Genomic DNA, 23,045 nt, shown 5'->3' on the forward strand with positions numbered 1-23,045 from the left:
CCTGTCTCTACTAAGTACAAAAAAATTAGCTGGTCATGGTGGTACATGCCTCTAGTCCAAACTATTTGGGAGGCTGAGGCAGGAGAATCCCTTGTACTTGGGAGGCAGAGGTTGCAGTGAGCCGAGATTGTGCCATTGCACTCTAGCCTGGGCAACAAGAGTGAAACTGCATCTCAAAAAAGAAAAAAAAGAAAGGAAAAGAAAATGGGACTGGTGAATCCTGTTCTGTGAGATGCTGTGGGAGGGAGAAAGGATAATGGATTGAGGAAGACTTCCATATCCCCTTCTGGAAAATACCTCCTTGGTTTTGGGGAACCCCTCCTTTCTAGGGAATTTGGTTGGGGCTGCCTCATCTGGCTTCAGGGGCTACCTTGGGCCCAGAATTCCAGGGCCCAGATTACTAGTGAAGAGTCAATCTGGATTTTTATTTAAACCATTGGGAAGAGCCATTTCAAGTAAATCTGCTGGGTATCCTGGCTCTGTACAACTCACTGTGGAGTTTTTGGGCATTTCTTCCCTCTTTCTCATTCTGTTTCCCTGTTGGTAAAGTAGAATGGTTAGACCAACAAGTGACCTACAGTTTCCTCACAGATCCGCCACTTGTCCGAGGGTGTCAGTTATAGTGCAGTTGTCTGTTTCCTGCCCAATAAAAGGCGACACATGCTGCGGTTTATGCTTTATTTTTAGGCTCAATTCAGCTAGAGGCACACAACAAAGCAGAGGACAGGAAGAGGCCCGGACCCAAGTGAAGTGCAGCTGGGGTCTGGATCCTAGGCAGCTGGCTTCTCAGGCATAGGTGGTGACATATTGGGGCCCCATGTTCCCAAAGTAGGAACGTTCCCACTCGCTCATGAGCTCGAAGTGTACAGGACGGTGACAGAAATTGCAGGCAGCCACAGACACATCCTGGAGGGGCAGCCCCACCTCAGTCCAAGCCAGCAGCAGCTTCTCTGAAGGTGGTAGGGGGAGGGGAGGGAAAGAATTGGTTAGACTAGATCTTTCAAATCTGTCAGTACAGATGAGCCAAGACATTGATCCCCCCAACCCTTCAAGGTGTCTCAGGGTCAGAAGTAGCATACTGTTTGCTCCAGTGTGTGCCATTTGTATCTGAGTGCTGAGATATACATTATAAAAGATTGGGAAGCTCTCCTTTGACACAATTTGAGGCCATACTCCCTAAGTATAGGATGTGCTGTGGCCCAAGAATGACTGCTTGGAAACTCCAAGCCCTGTGAGGAAAATGATAATGACAGTAACCATACTGTGTCATTGGTGCTTTGACCAGGAAACCTGGGATAGGGGATCCACCTGGGGGTGTGAGAACCCAGAGAGAGGAACCTGACCTAGCTAGGGGAAGTACCCCAGGTATGTTCCAGGGCTCTGTTCTTGGCCTTTCTGTGTTCATGCCCTTGTTGATCTTTTCTAGTCACATGACTTTGAAGACCATCTATATGCTGATGGTTCAGAAATTTTAATCTCCAGCCCACACCTCTCTACTGATTTCCAAACTTGTATATCCAATGGCTTTTCTCCATCTCCACCTAGATGTCTAGTATGCATCTCTAACTTATGAGTACAGCTGAGCTTCTCATGTCCCTACCCTCCACCAAGCCATTCTACTTTTCGCTTTTCCCATCGCAGTGGATGGCAATTCTAGTTGCTCAGTCCAAAAATTTCAGAGCTATCCTTTATTTTTCTCTTTCTCTCTTACCCTATATCCCATCTATCAGCAAAGGCCATTGGTTCCACCTTCAAAATCTGACCACTTCTTATTGCCTTCATTATGATCAAGTCTGAGCCACCATCATCTCTCACCTGGGATATTACTGCAGCCAACTCGTGGGTCTCCCTGCTTCTACTCTTGCTTCCTTTTAGTGTATTCTCTACATAGAAGTTGGAGCAATTCTGTTAAAACCTGAGTCAGATATATCAGTCCTGTGCTCATATCCTTTCAAGGGCTCTCAGAGTAAAAGCCGAAATCCTTCAGATGGCCTACCATACCCTATGCAATCTCGTCCCACATTGCCTCTATATATTCAATTTTTCTGTCTCTGACCTATTACACCACTCCACTCACACCCGTCTTCTTACTGTTCCTCAAATATAAAAGGAATACTGTGTCTTCCCTGCCTCAGGCTGCTCCCTCTTCCTAGGATGCCATTCCCTTAGATCTGCCTCACTAACTCCACCTCCTTCAAAGCTGCTCCAGTGTCACCTCAGCGTCCTCTACCCTTGCCACTCTAATAACTACAACTCTTCTCTGAACTGGCCCCTGCCCCCTTATCCCATTCTCCTTATCCTGCTTTATTTTTTCCCACAGCACTTAGAACTAACGTGCTACTTAATTTGCTTATTTTTAGTAATGTTTTTTGACTGTCCCCTTCCACTAGAATGTAAGCTCCAGAGGGTAGGAATTTTGTATCTGATTTGTTTACTACTGCATCTCCAGTGCCTAGAACAGTGTCTAGCACACAGTTGGTACTCAGTAAATATTTGTTGAAAGAATGCCTAAGTCTAGAAGATGAAGGAAGGTAAGCCAGAGGAAAGTGTGAGGGAGGGCATTCCAATCAAAAGCAACATGAGCCAAGTCCCAGAGGTAAGAGAGCAGAGAAAAATGACAAGTCATTCACGGTAGCTGGAAAAATAAAATGCATGTGGGGAGGAGGTGAGGGCATAGAGATCACCATGTGGAAGGCATTGAATGCCATGCTGAAGAGCTTCAACTCTGTCCTATAGGTCAGTGGTTTTAAAATTTCGGAGTATACATGCCTATCAGTACAAATGTTTTAGCATGTACCTCCAATCTCTGTATATTTGTTTATATGTTATATACATGTATAATTGTCAGTCTATATATTAAAGATCAGTATCAATGCTTGATGTCCTATTTTTGAGATTAAAAAAACCCATAAAATTATAATACATATTCTGTTCCTTCACCCTGTAGATCATCTTGTATACCTCACCTTGGAGGCCATTGCTTTAGAGTCTGGAGGGAGACATAAAGGGGTTTAAGCAAGGGACCAATATAGTCAGGTTTTTAGAAAAATTCCTCTGGTGGTCAGCCTGGAGAAAGGATTTGAGAGGAGCAAGAGAGAAGCAGGGAAATTAGGAAAAAACCATGATGACATGGATTAAAGAAGTGGCAGGGGAGAAAAGCAAATGGATTTGAGAGATGAGAACTTTTCCAAGATTTCGGGATGGATTGGCTGTGGAATTTAGGAATTGGTAGAGACATGGTGGATGCCTCGCATATATTCTTACAAAAGCCCAGCCTAAGTAGACATTCAGAGAACCAAGAATACTGAGAGCTCTATAATTGAAGTCCAGAGCAATAGAGCATAGTGAACAAAAGGCCCAGGAGTCTGGATCATCAGCTCAGAGAGGCGGTAGACCTAGTGGTTATGACCATGGAGGTAGAGACAGACCTCCTAGTTGCAACCTAGTAGCTGTGTGACCTTGGATCAGCGACTGTATATTTTTGTGCCTCAATTGCCACATGTACAAAATGGAAATAATGAGAGCATCTCTAACTCATAAGGTTGTTGGGGGGATTAGATGAGTTAATACGTGTAAAGTGTTTAGAACAGTGCTTGGCACATGGTAAGTACTTAATGTTAGCCAGCATTATTTGATGTTTTTAAATGAATGAATGAATGGCACCTACCTAGCTTGTCTTCCTTGAACTCTCATGCTGCCCATGTTTCAGACAAACAGAATGATGTTCTCAATACATGCCTCCTGCTTTCCTGTCTCTAGGTCATTGCTCATGGAATTCGCTTATTCTGGAATATTCTTTTTTTTTTTTTTTTTTTTTGAGATGGAGTTTCACTCATGTTACCCAGGCTGGAGTGCAATGGCGCGATCTCGGCTCACTGCAACCTCCGCCTCCTGGGTTCAGGCAATTCTCCTGCCTCAGCCTCCTGGGTAGCTGGGATTACAGGCACGCACCACCATGCCCAGCTAATTTTTTTGTATTTTTAGTAGAGACGGGGTTTCACCATGTTGACCAGGATGGTCTCAATCTCTTGACCTCGTGATCCACCTGCCTCGGCCTCCCAAAGTGCTGGGATTACAGGCTTGAGCCACCGCGCCCAGCTGGAATATTCTTGTAACATACTCACATGTACTTCAACATGCATCACAAAAACTTCCTTATTCACAAAGCCTCTCCAATTTCATCCTTCCCATGCTCTCTAGCCATAATGTGCCCACTCCCTCTAGCTCTCAGAATACTAGAGCTCATCATACTGAACCAGTAGCATCGATATCTGGCTCCTCTGCTAGACCATCAATTGCCTACATGTCTTTCATCTAACATGCCTGGAATGAGCACCTGCTCAATGTCAGGCCCTGTGCTAAAAACTGCACCCAACAGAAATCCCGCAAACTTTAGGTGAATTGACTAAACTGGCATTTTCAGGGTAAAACGCAAGTTACTCAGCTCTACAAACCTTTCAATCCAGTCCCTGTCTTGTGTTGTCTTTGTAGACTCATAGGCTGATACTCCCCTGCCCCACTCCATTCCTATGACCCTACATCCCAATACCACCTGCTTATTGTTCTTGATATATACCTGGCTGCCTCTCACTCTCCTCACCTTTCTTCCTGCTCTTCCCTCTGCTAGGAATACTTCTTCCATGCCCTCTTTCTGTTAATACCACTCACTTTGCAAGACTCAGCTCATGTGTCACCTCTCCTAGGAAGCCTGTCTTGGATCCCTCACGCTGAGTCAGGCCCCTCCTTTCTGCTCCAACAACTCTCATGCACTGCCTTTGTGGAGCTTTGATGTCATTGTGGAGCTTTGATCTTTTAATGTCATTGTTTGTGTCGACTATGGTATCCCCAACCAAACTGAAGCCCTACAAGTCTAGGGGCTGTTTCTCATTTATTTGTGACACCAGTATAGGTGCTGGCACACATTAGATATTCCAGAAATATTTTATAAACTAATGGCCTGTGTCCTCTCAGCTTCTCTTTCAGATCCTGGGGCTGAGGGGAGCGAGGTACCCATGTTGAGAACTTACCCACAAAATCTTCCATCATCTGAGGGCTGTGGTGGGGGGAGGGTGCCAGGCGCAGGAGCTCTTCACCCCGGGGGACAGTTGGGTAGTTGATGGCCTGCACATAGATGCCGTGCTTGGAGAGCAGGAGATCACAGAGCTTGCTGTTGAGTGCTGCATCACCCACCTGGACCCAGGAGAAAGGCCTATCAGTATCTGCCACCCTGGCTCCACCATCACTAGCTCCATTAAGTAGGTGGAGGGAACTAGATCAGGGAACATCACTGAATTTTGGGACAGATTTTTCTTTTTCACTAGGGGCTTAGTGGCAGCTCCAGAATTTCTATGGAGGAGGAGCTCAGAGCTAGCAATTGGGTTTGAAAAGGTTGGAGCGGAGGTGGTACCAGGAGCTCTGTTTGGAAGTTATTTGTGGAGCAAGCACACTGATTTTACTTAGCTAATATGTTAGTTTGGGATGGTTCTGGGTGAGAGGATAACCCCACCATGCCAATTCTTGGGTGCTGTCACTAAGTTAATTCATACAATAAGTGTTTAAAGGAAATACTAGGTTAGCCTAAAGAGCAGTGTCTATTTCTCATCCACAAAATTGTCACAAATAAGTGTCCTTTCCCTGCCCTGGCTTGCTGACTCACACAAATACATGTCATTTAAGAAAGAAGTAGCAGTTCATTTTTAAAGGCAATAAACGCTCATAGTTGAAGATCCAAAGTAGCAGCTAGTCCCATGGCTTTTGATTTTATTTTTCTATCCTCAATTCTCAATAAGAAGTACTTTTTACACCAGGACCATAAACACACACATACACATACACGTATATATGCACATATACGAAGCGAAAACAATTTTTTCACAAATTGATACCCTTACTATGTGTGATGTACTCCAACATTTTCTATTCTATTTCTTTTTTTTAAACTAAGGATAACCCACTAAGCTGATTTTGTGAACCATTAATTGTCTTGATCCAGTTTGAAAAACTCTGAATTAGAGGCCGTGAGCACTCACTATTGTTAGAGTTAGGATAATCTAATAAGCCTGAGGTAATCGCTGATGCAAGGAAAAGACTGGTTAATCCAGAGTGGCTGATAATTTTTCAAAAAGGGAAACAAAGCTGGCAATAAGGGGAATGGTTAGCAGGAAAGCAAATAATTGAAGACAGGAATGAATGTAGGTTTGTTGGGAGTGGGGAGGCTCCCAGAAGAAAGAGGTGAAGGGGGCAATGGGCAGTGTGGGGCTCTCACCCGGATGGGGATGATGTGGCTGGGGCAGGGGATGACGGGAAGTCCCCTGTCCATGAGTAGCTGGCGCATGTGCTTGACATTGCGCTGGTGGGCTCTCCTCAGGGCTTGGCCCTCCTCTCCCTTGAGGAGCCGCACAGATTCTAGAGCTCCAGAAAGCACCATGGGGGGCAGAGAAGTGGTAAAGATGAAGCCTGCAGCATAGGAGCGCACCATGTCCACCAAGTCACGGGTGCTGGCGATGTAGCCACCCACACAGCCAAAAGCTTTGCCTGGATAAAGAAAGGAAGAAGATAAACACAGATCCCATAATCAGTCCCCAGAGGAACAGGATCATGTGCCAGATAACATAAGCGGGTGTACCAGAAGTTGGGGCTCCAGGCTCTCTTCCCAGGCCTCTGCTCATCTGTCCATGGCAAGGCAGTCAGAGCTGATAATTCTGCTGCTTTGAGATAGGACTTTCAAGTCTTGCCATATGCAATGACTAGATAGGCAGGAGCTGGGTGGGGACCTTTAGCTGGATAGGGTCAGGAGTGGAGCTAAGATGAAGCTTGGGGCTAGGGTGGGGGAGGAGTTTAGAAACACAGCTCTTCACATTCTCAAGTTGAATCTAGCTATTTGGTCTAGCTCAAGGTCTTTTCAAAAAACTCTCCCAGACTTTCTCATCAACTCTGCCGTGGGATGTGAGTGGAGAGAGGGAGTCTAGGAGGGCAGCAACCTGGGGCTGTGAATTCTGTCTGAACAAGCCCTAGAGCTTTGGGGAGGAGGGAGAAAAGAATTTTTAGGGGCCTCCTCCCTGGAGAGTGTATAAGAAGGCCCAAAGCATTCACTTACCAAGAGTTCCAGAGATGATGTCAATCTTGTGCATAATTCCATCACGTTCCCCAATCCCAGCACCCCGGGACCCATACAGTCCTACTGCATGGACCTCATCCACGAAGGTCAGGGCCCCATACTGGTGGGACACATCACACAACTCCTCGAGCGGACAGATGGCACCTGAGCAAAGCCAAGGGATAGAGATAGGACATCATAACACTTCCTCAGCTCCATCTCTAGTGTGGAATTTCCCATCCATGCCTTTGGGTTGGAAAAGGATGTTGTAGAGAGGAAGGAGGATGTGCACCTTTATTTAGAACTATTAACCTCTGTGTATGGATCCATTGCCCGTATTCCATCCCTGCCTTCTCTCTCTCTCTCTCTCTCTCTGTGTGTGTGTGTGTGTGTGTGTGTGTGTGTACGTGTGTGCGTGCACGCACGCACGCGCTGGTGCATACGTGTTTGTGTGTTCTTCAGTCTGGGATCAAGGCTTGATTCTATTTTTACTTTATTCTGACAATGTCTGTTTTCCTGTTTCTGCCATGTTCAACCTCTCTCTGCCTCATTTGTTTGTTTGTTGGTTTGTTTTTCGTGCAAGTCTGTGTGTATCCCTGTGTACTCCCTGGAAACGGAGTTGTAATACAGAAGAAACATCTTCAGGTGGAAATAGGGGTTCCAGGCCAGAATTTAGAAATGTGAGCAATTGGTGGGACAATCTGAGGGGAGTCAACTACAGGAGGTGGAACCTGAGACAAATGACAGTGTGATGATTCAAGCATCATTTCAATAGGAGAGATTCAGCCCAAGGATCAAATGTTTGGGCAGAGTTTGTACCCCAAAAATAGGTAAATAAATAAATATTCATTTGCAAATGCAATGAGGTAGAATGGTACCAACATGGTTTCAACTAGAGAAATGAATTTGAATAGTCTTAGTGGTAGAAATATACGAAAGAGATAGGATAGTTTTACTTTATTGCTAGTGTTAGGAATGTGGGAGTGGGCATAGTAGTAAATTCCTTACATATATTAACTCATTTAATTTGGATACCTATTTAATTATTATTAAAGTGAGACACAGAGCAATTAAGAAGCTTGCCCAAACTAGTAAATGGTCATGCTAGGATTTAAACATGGATAGTCTGGTTTTAGAGCCTGTGTATATAAGCATTACATGGCACTTAAGATAGCTGAATCAGGGAATACTGTGGACTCTTCGGTTTCAGTTGGAAAAGTGACAAACTGAAATGAGTTGAGATCCTCTTCCCTTAAATAATTCCATTAAGGGATGCCTAAAACACATGATTTCTATACAACAGGGCCAGCAATAGAAAACTTTGTGCATGGTTTCAGTTGAGTGAAGAAAGGAGGTAGGAGTGTGAAGATCATTTATTTCTATTAAGGCATAATAACTAAAATGGCTTACATAATCTCTAATTCTTACAACCAGATATTTTACCTTTGGGAAAATTGAGGCTTAGACAGTTAAAGAGTTACCCATGGTCATAGCCAGTAACTGTCAAAGTTGGGATTTGAACCCAGGTCTCTCTGCCTTTAAAACCTGTTTTGACCCCAATGCTTCATACTGGACCTTGAAAAAAGTCCTAGGCAATGGTTTGTGAAACTTCCTTCATAGAAAGCTAACACTGGAATGATTGATTCACATATTATTTCTTTTTTTTTTGAGACGGAGTTTTGCTCTTGTTACCCAGGCTGGAGTGCAATGGCGCAATCTCGGCTCACCGCAACTTCCGCCTCCTGGGTTCAGGCAATTCTCCTGCCTCAGCCTCCTGAGTAGCTAGGATTACAGGCACGTGCCACCATGCCCAGCTAATTTTTTGTATTTTAGTAAAGACGGGGTTTCACCATGTTGACCAGGATGGTCTCGACCTCCTGACCTTGTGATTCACCCGCCTCGGCCTCCCAAAGTGCTGGGATTACAGGTTTGAGCCACCGCGCCCGGCCTCACATATTATTTCTAATAAGAGAAGTGTTGCTTGAGGAATTGGAGTTATGTATGTTAGAGTGCAAATACTCACTTTAGCACCAATTTGCTGAGCCACTCAAGATGAATTGGATGCCAACTCTGAACTTTAGTTTCTTTACCTATAAGATGAATGTAATAGCTGCTTCCATTTTTTGTCATTTACTAGCTGTGTGACCTTGGACAAATGACTCTTATGTCTCAGTTTCCTTATGTAAAAAATCAAAATAATAGCAACACCTATCTCACAGAATTGTTGAGAAAATTAAGTGAATTAAATGTAAAATAGTAATAATTTTGCTTGGCACATAATAAACACTATAACTGTTAGAAGTTGTAATGTTATCATCATCATCATCCTCCTCTTCATGGTTTTTGTGAGACCAACACTAGTAAACATACTCACACATATACATACCATCCATGGAGTGGACAGTCTCAAAGGCCACAATTTTGGGTGTCTCAGGGTTGGACTTCTCTAGAAGTTTCTTTAGGTGGTCAGGGTCATTGTGCCTGAAGACAAACTTGGCTGCTCCACTGTTACGGATACCTTGGATCATGGAAGCATGGTTGCCTGCATCTGAGTAAATCTCACACCCTGAGGAAGCAGATGCATAACGCTTAAGCTTCTGTCCCAGTACTCCCACTTCAACCTTCAGGTCTGACCTGGGAAAGAAAAGGACCAACCCTTTCTTCCCTTTGAAGACCTTGCTTTGCTTCCTCCTTTTCTGGGAACCTTTGTGACACTTCTTTCTCTCTAGGAAGGACTTCCCTGTTCCCAGATTCTGACCCCTACATCCTTCTCTCCAGTCATTTGTAACCCTGGTCTAGCCTCTGACTGCCTTGGGGTGGAAGAACATTTAATTTCCCAAGAAGCTTCGGAATTTTTTGAGGACAGAACCTATTTTCCTTCTCCCCAACATATAAGATCAAGACTTGGAAAAGGGATTACCCCAGAGAATGCTTGCTGACTTGGACTGATACTAGATTCTTCCTAGTCTAGATAAAATTCCATCTGTTCCAGGTAGCATCCACCTGCTTGTAGTTACAGGGATGGATATTTATCAGGCTTTCACTATTGGAATCATAAGCTCATGGCATGTTAGAGCTGGAAGGCCTGGTAGCGATCATGGAATCTATCCCCTTTACTATACAAGTGAGAAAACTAAGGTCCAGAAAGACTTGAAGAATGCAGGGCTTTTTACTGGGTAATTCTGTTGGGGCAGGTGGGCATGTGAAATTGGTAGAGGGAGTTGATTCCTGGATCCCCCCCACCCCTGCCACCAACTGCACTGCCATCAAGGAGCTGTGGCCTTTTTATAAGAGGGATAACCTCCACCTGAGAAAATAGGTTATGGCTTTCTGGAGAATATGGCTTAAAAGACAAGCAGACTGGGAGTTGCATGGCACTCTGCTTCTGGTGTCCAGTATAAGAGTAAGTACATAGTAGATGCTAAGTAAACATTTCTTGAATGAATGGATGAATAAACTGATGACTGATTTATAAGTAAGTGAATGAGTATATGAATGAATGTATTACTGAATGAAAGAGAGGGGGAGTGCAAAAAGGTGAGGCTGAAGAGATACACAGAAACCAGATTATTGAGAACTTTAGAAGCTGTGATAAGAAATTTGGATTTTGTCCTAGGGGTAATGGGGATCCACTAAAGGGTTTTGACAGGGGGTGGTGGATGAGAAAGATAGTTTTGCATTAAAAAAATTCTGACTGCTGTGAAGAATAGATTATATGAGGGCAAAGGTAAAATTTTCTTTGAAAAATGATGTTGGGTCAGGCTAGGATGCTGGCAGTAGAGATGGAAAGAAGTTGAATTCTAATGGTTTAGGAGAGGATGGATTAAAAAAATCTTAATGATGTTGAGTTTAGTTGGGGCTTATCAGTGAACTCAAAAAAAGTTTCTGAGAAGCGATGGTAATATTTTTGCTGTAGTGAAGAATCAACAGGAGGTGAAGAAGTCGATAGTAAGGGTGGAGACTTCTCTCAGGTAGTTTGCCTGTTTTAGGGAGGGAAGAGAAAAAGCCATAGCTAGAGAGTGATGAGAGGTTATGGCAATGTTTTTTTTTAATAAGATGCAAGAGACTCAAAAACATGTTTAAAGAGTGGGAGAGGCTGAACATACAGGAGAGGGCGAGAGAGCTAATAGGTCAAGATTCCTAAGGAGGTAGAAAGGAATGGGACACAGAGCCACAGTGGAAGGATTAGTCACAAGAAAAAGGATACTTCTTCCACTATGACAGAAGAGAAGTGAGGATGAGAAGAGGACACATGGAGATGCTTATGAGTTTGTAGGTGCTTTGTGGCTGGGAGTCAAGGACGTTGCTGTCTGGTATATTCTATTTTGAATGTAGTAGAACATGAAGTCATCTGCTAAGGGAACAGGGGAGGATGGGGTGCGGGAAGGCTGAGGATAATGGTGGTTTGGCAAAACTGCCCCAGAAACTTGGAGAACTGACCAGGGAAATGGGATTGCCAGAGAGCATGGAGAACCCAGTAGAGGTTAAGACTGTGAATTTTTAGTGACTCCTGTCTGAGCAACTGTATGAGCCTAGAATTGATATAGTGAAGATGGAGAGTTGTATTCATTCTGGATTGGGCCATGGTGGAAGGACAGCAAGGCATATGAGGTAAGGACAATAGTGACTAGAGAGTAGGAGCCTGGGAATATGGGAACCAGTGTACAAGTGAAGGAATTGGCTTTAGGCAGAAGGAGAGATGTGCCTTTCATTGTAAAAGGAAAGAAAGAGGCAAGGATAGATGAAAAATTAGGTAAGTGTGTAGGTTTGGTGGCAATAAATAAGGATTCTTTGTCAGGGGGCTTCTGTTTTTATTGTGAAGTAAGATGTGAGGTTATTTACTAAGTGTGAAGGAAGAGGTAGCCAGAGGTTTTAGAAGAGGAGAAAAAGTTTAAAAAAGCTCCTGTGGAGACATAAAATAACTATTTGTGTGTGTCAAGAGTCCAGTTGAGTTGGGAGGTGATTAATTTATAGTGTTTCCCTTCTGTGAGGTTGGGTAATGTTCCCCAGTAATGTTCCTCCCTAGGTGTAGAAGGGAAGAAAGCAGGGGTATATAATCATCCAGTGTTGTGGATATGCAAGGTAGATAAGAAGGAAGAACAATAGGAGTGAGAGAACTCCAAATACAGGGAAGGAGTGATGGAACCAGTGAAACTGGATGCTGTATTGCTGGATATCAGACCTGAGCAAAGCTCAGGCCTCGGGCTTACCTGGCAGGATCTTGGCCAAGGTGAAGAGAGTAGAGTCATTGGCCACAAAGCAAGAGGAGAAGAGCAGGGCTGAGTCCTTCTGGTGCAGCTCAGCCAGCTCCTGCTCAAGCTCCACATGAAACTTACTGGTGCCTGAGATGTTGCGGGTACCACCAGCTCCAGCACCATGACGCTGCAGGGTCTCCCTGGCCAGGAGAAAACAGGAGAAAAGGAGAAGCAAAAACTCTTGTCAGGCATCGAGGAATTGGGTGTGTTTCCCTTGCTTGATGGGAGTCAATGTTGAGTTAGTGATCCTATATAAACTGTGTCCTATGAGACAAAGTAGAGGAAAGAATGGGGAGGATAAGGAGGCGTGTGCTTTCCTTCTAGAACTTGAGGTAGTTAGGGAGAAAGGGAGAAGCTAGGTTGTGCTTGAGTAGTTTGGCAGACCTAGAGGAGGTCACACTCCATCTCTGGCAGTACGAATTCTGCAGCTAGATTAAAAACTCGGGCAGAGTGGCTTTGCTTGGTCTCCCATCCTTCCCCTCCATAGCACTGGACACCCAAGAGTTTGGGAAACATGGTGTGTTGACTGACTTCGTTCATATCCAAGGAATAGATGTGCTGGAGGACCTTGAACAAAATAAAGTGGTGGTAGAACCCAGGTTTCCACTGCCAGATCTGCCTTTTTTTTAACGTGTGGTTTTTCATCTCCTCTGGCCACTGCTGATGGCTGAGAGCCTACTACTTACTGTGTGGCTTGCAAGACCTGAGGGTGTCGGCTCATGCCCAGGTAATCATTACTGCACCAGACAGACACATCCTTTGAGGCCACAGATGCCTCAGAGCAATGTTGGGCAAAGGGATATGCATCAGCCCAGCGGTTCACAGTCTTGAACACACGGTAGGTGTGATCTTGTTTCTTCTCCATGATCTTGTCCCTGAAAAACTGGTCATAACTGAAGACATAGTTTCCTGCAGGAGCAGATATGAGGATGAAAATAAATCATTTTAAGTCTGTTCCTGGCTAGTCTTATTTTACCCATGTTGCTGATTTTGAGTTCTCCAACTCTTTTTCCACATATTCATTTATTTGCTCAGTTATTGACTTATTGGACCACATAAACTCTCCACTACTTCATTCAGCCATCCTTTTGCTTACTCATTCACTCATTCACTCAGTAGTTCATTCACACATTCACTTAGACTTTCCCATCTGTCTTCCCGGGTTGGTGTGGCAGCCTCCTTACTAGAATCACTACGTTCAGTCTTAGTGGAAGGAATATCAACAGATCTTGTTTCTAGCAATCTCTTTGCCACTTCCTAGCTGTGTGGCCTTGAACAAGTCAAGAATCTTCTTTCTTACTTTAAATTTCTTTGTTTGTAGAATGAGGCTAATAATACTTTCCTTGGAGAGTTGTGAGCATCTGATAACCAACAACATGTAATATATCCAAACTAATAAATGGCACATGGTAATAGTAGTATTATTACTGCTATAGTATTGATAGTCATAATAATACTAATAAAAATAGCCAATATTCAATTATATTATTATAGCTAACATTTAATTAATACCTAATACATGTAAGACTCTTTCCCAGGAACTTTATAAATATTTAATTTATTTCTCACAACACCGCTACATGGACAGTTCTATTAGTATCTCCATTTTACAGATGAGGGAGCTGGGGCATTAAGTGTTAGGTAACTTGACCAGGGTCATGCAGCAAGCAAGTGTTCATTAAGTAAGTAACTTAGAGCCTACTTCTTTAACCATTACCACTAAAAATGAAGTAACTTTATTTCTAGGAGAAATTGAAATAACGTTTGCCAAAGGGCTTGTTAAACTCTAGAACTCTTTACATGAGACAGAAATCACGTTGCAGACAGCAATTTATGTGGCTGCTGGAGGTGCAAATTGGTAACATCCTTGCTGCAGAGATGTTTGGAAATATGCCTCAAAAGTTTTTAAAATGCACACACTGACATACCTAGAGAGAAATATTTGCAGCATATTTAACAAATGATTAATATTCAGAATTTATTGTCTAAACTCTGAAAAATTACCACGAAAAATTTCAACCCAGCAGAAAAATGGGCATAGAATATGAACAGACAATTCAATAAATGTAGAAAAAGATTCTTAATTAGGGAAAATAAAACTGGGCAAACAAAATTTCACCTATCAATTGATAAAGATTTAAAAGTTTGATAATATCAAGTGCCGGTAAGGGTATGAGACTATGGATACCTTCCTTGATAACTGGTACAGCCATATTGGAGGACTAATTGACAATATTTATTAATATAAAAACTGTGCATACCCTTACATACCAAGAATTTCCATCTCTGCATGTCTATCCTAGAGAAACACTTGCCTGTGTGCACAAGGAGCTACATTCAAGGATGTTTGCTGCACCACTGTTCGTAATAGAAAAAATTGGAAGCAACCAGAGGAGTAGCCAAATCTCTAGTATATCTACACTACAAAATATTTGGAAGCATTGAAACGTAAGGTAGACACAAATGTGTTAAAGTGGAAGCATCTCCAAGGTATATTGTTGAGTGAAAAAAAAAAAAGGCACAGAGCAAAATATACAGCGAGATATTATTAGGTAAAAATAAAAACTGAAAAAATAATACTATACATTTTCTTGGAGTACATTTGTATGTACGTAAAACCAACGTACAATCTAAACTGAAAGAATACAAAAAAGTGGAAACAACAACCTAAATTATAGGTGCTTGATTAACTGAATGATATTGCATCCATTCTATACTCATGACATTGTCAAGTGAACAAAACAGCATAACAAACTCCACGTAAAATAAGATCACACTTCTAACAAAAGCATGAGTGTGGCGAAGAGAGCAGAGGGTGTGTGTGTGTGTGTGTGTGTGTGTGTGTGTGTGTAGCCATAGAAAAATATCTGGAAGAAAATATAACAAAACCTTAATGGTGGATGGTGGAACTCTGCATGACTTAAATTTTCTTCCTTATACTTTCCTGTATATGCTGAAAAATATTTTACCATGAATCATATTCCTTTTATATTAGAAAATAATGTATATGCCATTATGAAAATGAATATAAACACGTGCAAGAATGGGGAAAAGGTGCTCTATGAAGAGTGAGAGTTTTTGAGGGAAGCATGGAGTAAAAATAATGGGAGTAAGCCTAATATTTAATGAAGCCTCATTAGAAACACTTCTATAAATGTAATTTTATTTTCTTCTCATGGTAACCTACTGAGGTAGGTATTAAATTCCACTGAAGGAAAGTGTCTTACTTGCCAAAACACCTAGATGTAGCAAGTGCCAGCATTAAAATTTAAGCTCAAATTTCCTTTGATTCCAAAGCCCTTCTGTGGTGTTTCCCCTGCTATGACAAAAGCCCTTTTAGAATGCCTTCCCTATTTTGATCCCCTTTATTTCCACCTCAGCAAACTCACCAGGCATATTGTTCTGAATCAGGTGTGTGACTTTCCCAGAGATCTGCTCCTGCTCCTGGGGACCAGAAAATGGCTTCCTTAGGCTGGCTGAGACCAGGGAGCTGGGCAGATCTGAGATGGAATGTGAGATTGATTCATTGACCATGAAGAGAATGGGGGGAAAAGAAAGCATGTATTGTCCTCTTTAAGCTCAATGCAACATGTGAAAATTCAAGCTTATAAGGTAGGGACACCTTCTGCAGCGAGAAGAAATCTTTTGCAAGGTGAGCTTCTATATATCTCCCCGAATGGAGACCATTACATTGTTAGGAAACCTTCCATAAGGCGAATCATACTTCTCCCCGCTAGGATTTTCCCTTCGATGAGTACCTGGGACAGCCACCCTTGATCCTGCATTTAGAAAGTAGATGCAGGACAGTGCACCTTACTCTTCTTTTCTAAACATCATTAAATTTCAATTTTGAAGTTTTTGTCCTTAATGATATCCAAAAGGGGCCTATGAAAGATGTCAAGAGTGTAGACATCTTTCAAGTGTGATTATCTTGGGTGGTCTGCACTAATTAAGTTAATCTGAGGATCTGCACCCTGGGTAAAGGAGGTACCTACTCTCAGTTCTTTCTCTTTCATGCAAATCCATATTTTCATAGAGTGGTCTGAAATGTGGGAGCCCAGCCTGTTGAGATCAATTTATTCACCTGAAAAAGGAGTCAAAATTCTAGAGGGCTCATCTTAGAATAATGACTAAAAATTTCAGGAACCTGTACATGTGTGTGTGTCAAGAACGGTGTGCTTCAGCATACAGTCTAAACTGTTGCCTACTGTGGCTCCCCTGGAAAGACTGGACTCCTCATCATGGGATGTGTACTGGCTGCTTTTGTATTATCCTAGCTCAGGACAGTGATATAGTGGGTTCAAGCATTAGGAGTAAAGGTTGCATAAGGTGGAACTTGACTCCAACCTGTCTTGAAAGCCTTCACATCCTCCTGGACTTCTGGGGCTGCCTTCTGCACAATCTTGCTCTTTCCGTCCTGGAGTTCCGACAGCATGAAGGGACAGTGGCCCTTGGCCCAAGATGGAGAATCTATGCAAAAGCAAGAGAGTAATTGGGGTGCATTTCTAGTCATAAGTTCAGCTCAACAATGATTACTGAGATCTAATGTACCCCCAAAGACCTATCTCAGGCTATTGTAGAGACACAGAGATAGATGAGTCTGGTCCCCTTAGGGGACCTCCTAAGCTGGTGGGAATAGCACACTCTGAAGACACATTGTGAACAGTGCTGGGATAGAGGAAGTACAGGGGCTATGGAAATTCAGAAGAGGGAGGAGACATGAGCCAGAATTGGAATTAGACAGTTTGGAGGTCTAAGCAGGCTTTGCAGAGGAGATGATGGCCAAGCTTAGTGTCAAATGAGAAGTATGAGATTCTCCAGTACAGGGTCTAGGAGAGGGTAATCTGACAGGAGCAAAGGTACCAAACTCTTGACACAATAGTTGATTTAGGCAATTTTAAGTAGTTTCAGCATGTTTGGAGTATAGTGTGTGAGGGACATGAGAGTGAGACTCTTTCTAGAGAACCTGGCAGAAGACAGATCCTGGGTGTATTTTGGTGCCAGTTAAATGTGTCTTGACACTTTTCCCATGACCTCTCCTAATTTTTAGGCAAAGACGGCCAGTATGACTTGGGACTTTTACTCCAGGACCTTAACATTCTCCCCTTTTGCTAGCAGCCTTTTCTTACCTCCTCCAGCCTTTGTTGCCTTAAGGTGGATTTGAGAACAGTTTGGTCCTTGGGTGGCCAGGATGGGACAGCGTCCAATACCAAACAGGAACTGGTGAGCCCTAACCACCTTTCCTAGGAGGCTTGTAGGGCCCCGGGCAAGCACTGGGCAGCACTGTAGCAGCATAGCTGCAGTCACCATCTTGAACCCGAAGTTCTGCAGAAGACATGGAAAAGATGAGATTCCATCATTTGATCCTCGTCTTTAGCTTCCCACCCAAAACTTGCTGCCCTCCTCAGAGATTCTCTTGTTGCCCTTCCAGGGAAAGAACTTTTTTCCCAATGTTAACATGTACCAATAGGACATCTGAGAGGAAGAAATAGGAGACTGACTACTAAGCAAAGGGGTGAAGGAAAGAATTCTAACTGGAGGTCAGAAAGCCTGGATTCTGACTCACACCCTGGCACTGACCAACTCTGTGATGATGAGGATCACTAAAATGTGTTTTTGTGTGGCAGGATGAGAACTGCCAACCCACTAACCCTTTGATCAATAATTAAAACCAAGAATCTTTCTAAGAATGTTGGTCTTAGCCAAGCGAAGATTCAAGCCTGTTAATGCAAATGTATGTCATTGGTCAGAGCTCCTGAGGCTTGGCCCAGGGTGTTTCCTGAGCAGGATCAGTCAGAGAGGGAGAAGGAGCTTGAGGTCATATGTATCAGTTTATAAAAATCCAGGGAACAGGAAGGAAGGGTACACCCTAGGTCCTACAGACTATGTGCCACCAGTCTGATATTTTGCTGCCTTTGAATTTGCTTCTGGATCTTGTATAAGCACAGATATAAGAAAAGGTGAAAGCAAGTCCCAAGGGGTCTGGAAGACAAGATACAAAGACATAGTCTATGGGTTAGTGAAAGAGGCAGAGGCCAAGACAGAGGAGAGAAAGGGGGCAGAGAGATCAGAAAAAGAGAAAGCAAATGACACATAGGCACTCAATAAATACTTGTTGAATTTTGGGGTAAACTGATGAATGAACAGAGTCTGAAATTGGGGAAGGAGAAGGGACTAGGAGAAAAGCCAGAAGAAAAGAAAATTGAGGAAAGATGAAAGAAGGAAAGTAGAGAGAACAAAGATGTGGTGGTGCTGGTGGTGGTAGAGTTAGAAGAACAAATTGAGGGAGAAAAAGAGATCAAAGGTAGAGGGAAAAGGAACAGGGTAGGGGTGAGAGCAGAGATTGAGTTGAGAGAAAGAGAAAATGAACAAAGAAAAAGGGGGTGGGGAGAGTGCACACAGGGATAAAGGCAGAGACTGACAGACTGAGGGACATGAAAGTCCCATGAGGAGAGGTCAGTGAGTCTAGAGGTTTATACAAAGATTCATAAAATTGAGAGCAGGAGAGGAGAGAATCCAGCAGGTGTGGAGAGTCAGTCAGACACAAAGATAAAAAAGAAATGCTGCCATAAATTGTGAAAGGGTAAGTGAGTTTGGTGAAGAGGATCATGGCTCTAATTGAGGGAGATGAGAGAGAGATTGAGGGACAGAGAGAAGAGAGTAGAGAAAATGACAAGATCAAAGGATAGAGACAGAAGTGGCTATGTGGGGGGGGGATGAGGGTTAAGAGGAATTGAGAGCTGAGAGTCACCAAGAGAAAGATAGCTAGAGAGAGCAAGAAGGAGAAACATGTAAAGAAAAAGGGTAAATTGGAAAGAGAGTCAGAAAGTGAGACAAGATAAGAGACAATACAATGGGAAAGACCTGGGAGAATGTGGGAAGACTAAAGCCTTGACACGGTGAAGAAAGTTACTGAGTAGAATCTCCTAGCACCCTCAGCCTGATGTTGTGAGGTACAGGTCAGCTCATGGCCCTGTCCTCATATGGCAACCTCCTTCATCTCCCTCCCTTCCTGATCTCATAGAACAAGAGCCCTCCCCCTACCTTACAAAGCAACCTCTTTTTCTTGTTCCATCCCAGAGCAACCTCTCCCCCTCTCATAGGCTGTCACAGCAGCTTGGGTTGGTATGTAGGGCCAAGGTATGTGGGCCCTGAAAATGGAAAAGACCGAAGGGTTGTTGGAGGGACTAAATGAAACAACCCAAGTTAAGCCTTTAGGGTAGTGTTTGGCACATAGTAAATCTTCAATAAATGTTAGCTTTTCTTATTAAAATTCCAGCTCTCCAATTTCATTGTTGGATGTTCTTATATAAATCACTTCCCCTCTCTGAATCTGGGCTTTCATCAGCTGTCAAATGTGAGGTAATTATACCCACTTTGCATGGTAGGTAAGGAGTTGGATCCAGTGCCTACCTCCTATCTAAAGATATGCATTTCCCTTACCCTGCCTGCTTGTGAAAGCTAAAGCACTTGGGTCTGAGCCTGCAGACCACAGATAAAGCTGCTGGAGTTTATCACCACTGGGGTCTGACCACTCCCCAAGCAAAGACCAGGGTGTGGGAGAGAAGAGGAGCCCCTTCCTGGAATCACGTCTGAGCATCTGGCTAGAGCTGGCCTTGGCTATTGGTGGTGAGAAGTGGATGGCCCAGGAAGAGGCAGGCAAGGCAGATGACGAGGCTTCAGGCTTGTCATAAACTCTTTCCCCCAACGTTAATATTGGCAATAATGATGCCAACAACATTGGGGTGTGTAGTGGGAACGAAAGCCCCCAATATTGGAGGCAAAGTCCAGTCTTGCCTTGGGATGGTGGAGAAGGCCTACGTCCTATATATAAAAACAGGAGAAATTAAAAATACTCATAATTACTAAGGGGCTTTTGGCCATGATATGCTCAGGGTCCCGGGAAAATATAGACCACTTCTTGGAACTTGTTGAATTCTCAAATTCTTTCAAGTTCCTGTTCTCATTTCTCATGTTCTGTTACTCCTTTCCTGAAATTTGCTCTGCCTCATTCTGCCGGGTCATCATTATACCCATGACCCCGTAGTCTAGCTACCATGGGCTCTGTTTCTATTCCATCTCATTACCTACCAAGAGGCTAGAGTGAGTAAAATTGAATCAGGGAAGCATTTTAGTCAATTTAGGGTATAGAAAGCATATGCTGTGGTGCCAGACTACTTGGATTTGAATCCTGGCTCCACCACTCACTAACTTTGGGACCTTAGAAAAGTCACTTCCCTACTATATCTCTTATATCTGGAAAATGTTGGTAACAAAGACAATCTGCATCACAGGAATGTTGTGAAGATTTATTAAGATAATCCTTATAAAATATTTAGCAGAGTACCTATCCCAGAGTAAACAGTGAAAAAGTGTTAGCTATTATTTTTAATTGATAGACTTTATTGTTTTTATTTTCTCCATTTTCCATGTAGAAAAAATGAAGGTACAGCTAAGGGAAGTCCCATTAAGAATATACCAGGCTGGGTCTGGGAAGCTAGAGACTGATTCTTGTCCCAATCCTGTCACAATTTATTGTGTGAATTTGGGCTCTGTAATTCCCCTCTCTGGGCTTCGGTTTCTCCACTAACATTGTACTAGATAATTTCATAGATCCTACCTAGTTCTGGTAGTCAAACACTCACGGAGCCCTCTGTACCAGGTCCTGTTCTCATGTCAACTCTGTGATGATAGGGAAACTGAAGCCCAAAAAGATTCAGTAACCTGTCTAGATCAGAAAGCTAGTAAATAGGAGAAGCAGGATTTGAACCTAGACAATCCGGTTCCAGAGATTCTTAACCACAATGGATCTGTGATTCAAATATTACTGCCCTTTTTTCTTGACTGAGGGCCTGACTGTAGACATTTATCTCCTCTGCTGCACTAACATAGGCCTCTTTCCAGGTCAAATGCCATTTGTCACCAATGCCTTTAACCAAAGAAACAGATCTGTAACTAAAGTGGAATTTCAGATACTGTTGAATATTCATTTACTCTACCGTTTAATAATTTACATACCTACTGTGTGGTAATGCTTGCCAGGCATCTTCTTAAAATAATACTTTTGACCAAAGAGATGATGGTGAAATTTCAGACCAAGTAACAGATTATTACTCAAAGGTTTTCCCTACGCCTTTAAAAATCCTCTCTCATGTCAGCATCCAATCTGTAGTCCTACAGGTCAAAAGGGCCAGCCACAACTCTACCCCAGCAGAGAGCCAGAACATGCTCATTGCAGCATCCCCTGTCTCCCCCACCCCTGTCCCCTCCTTTTGTGGCCTGCTTTGCAAAAATCAATTAGGTCTGGAGGGGAAGTGGTAATTTTTCTTCAGGAGTTAGAAACATCAGGCCTTACTTCTCTTCCTAGTACCCCTTTCCCACCACCGAAGAATCATACAGAATTTTAGATACCTGGAATTGGAGAATCAGAAATTCTTAGAAACAGGAAAATTCAGAAGATCACAAAATCAAAACTAGAAAGGGTGGTGGAAATTATAGGCCAAGCCTTTTTTTCAGAGGGTGAATGACTTGCCTAGGGTCTCACAGTGAATTAGGGTGAGAATAGAAATCTGCTTGTTTTCTGTATAGTGGCAATACATTCCTCTTCCACTTTTTTCACTTATTTCTTCTAATTATTCATCTCTCAATTCCCCCCAAATCTCTCCTTACCCAACTCATCATTCCCATCACCGCCACATCTCCTTAGTTTCCCTCCCTAGCTCTGTCCTTCACCCCAAGGCTCTGGGCCCTGACCCATTGAACTCTACTATTAGCCCAGCAGGAAGAGGGAGTCAAAGGGAGGGAGGAATGGAGAATTGCAGGAAGAAATATTAAGCCATTGTTCTTGATAGAGAGGAAGAGAGAGACAGAAACACAGAAACTGAGAGATACAGAGCTGAGGAAAGAGACAAAAAGGGGGAGAGAAAGAAATTTAGAGAAGCCAGGCGCGGTGGCTCACGCCTGTAATCCCAGCACTTTGGGAGGCCGAGGCGGGTGGATCAGAGATCGAGACCATCCTGGTCAACATGGTGAAACCCTGTCTCTACTAAAACTACAAAAAATCAGCTGGGCATGGTGGCGCGTGCCTGTAGTCCCAGCTACTCAGGAGGCTGAGGCGGGAGAATTGCCTGAACCCAGGAGGCGGAGGTTGCGGTGAGCCGAGATCACGCCATTGCACTCCAGCCTGGGTAACAAGAGCCAAACTCTGTCTCAAAAAAAAAAAAAAAAAAAAAAAAAAAGAGAAATGTAGAGAAAAGGATACAGTTAGAACTCAAAGGAGGGAAAAATGAGAGAAAGCAAGAGTGTCAGAGAATGATGAAATGAATGATCTTGAAAACTAACAAACGAAACAAAGGGAAAAAGAGAGAAGAAAGCTGAAAATGAGGAAACACAGGAAGAGATATGGTAGAAAAAAAAGAAAAGGACAGAGACAGATTCTAAGAAACAAACAAAGGGCAAAGTCATATCTACTCAGACCAGAGAGTCAGTGTGGACAGCCCTGAGAGACCAACTGGCAGATGAGAGAGAGGGCACCAGGGTGAAAGCAGCTCTTACCTGTTGCCCTGCACTGAGGACGAACGAACGACGGGTGGGTACTGTGGGTTAGGACCTGGCATTTATCCCTTCTTCTCCTGCTCAGCCCCACCCATCCTGCCTTTTGCTGGCCTGGCTCTGCATTGGCCCCAAAGGTATCT

The 23,045-nt window shown here is 43.3% G+C and overlaps 1 protein-coding gene across 3 annotated transcripts; it reads right to left on the reverse strand.

Moving 5' to 3' along the window:
• Window positions 1-661: 661 nt before the first annotated feature.
• Window positions 662-23,045, reverse strand: ALAS2 (5'-aminolevulinate synthase 2). 3 transcript variants are annotated; one of them, XM_032266967.1, is made up of 11 exons: window positions 22,906-23,044; window positions 17,481-17,676; window positions 16,699-16,821; window positions 15,741-15,851; window positions 13,038-13,260; window positions 12,307-12,491; window positions 9,483-9,662; window positions 7,097-7,261; window positions 6,266-6,534; window positions 5,028-5,190; window positions 662-950 (listed from the first exon to the last, which is right to left on the reverse strand). In XM_032266967.1, exons 2-11 carry the CDS (start codon window positions 17,659-17,661, stop codon window positions 787-789), a joined length of 1,764 nt encoding a protein of 587 aa, XP_032122858.1. In that variant the 5' UTR covers window positions 17,662-17,676; window positions 22,906-23,044; the 3' UTR covers window positions 662-786. The 3 variants fall into 3 exon arrangements, with proteins under 3 accessions (XP_032122858.1, XP_032122860.1, XP_032122859.1); XM_032266968.1 differs by lacking the exon at window positions 662-950 and adding an exon at window positions 4,870-4,976 and having other exon boundaries at window positions 22,906-23,045; XM_032266969.1 differs by lacking the exon at window positions 15,741-15,851 and having other exon boundaries at window positions 22,906-23,045.

The sequence above is a fragment of the Sapajus apella genome, unplaced genomic scaffold (assembly GCF_009761245.1).
Source record: "Sapajus apella isolate SASKATOON/1434 unplaced genomic scaffold, GSC_monkey_1.0 scaffold164, whole genome shotgun sequence".
Taxonomy (NCBI): Eukaryota; Metazoa; Chordata; class Mammalia; order Primates; family Cebidae; genus Sapajus; species Sapajus apella.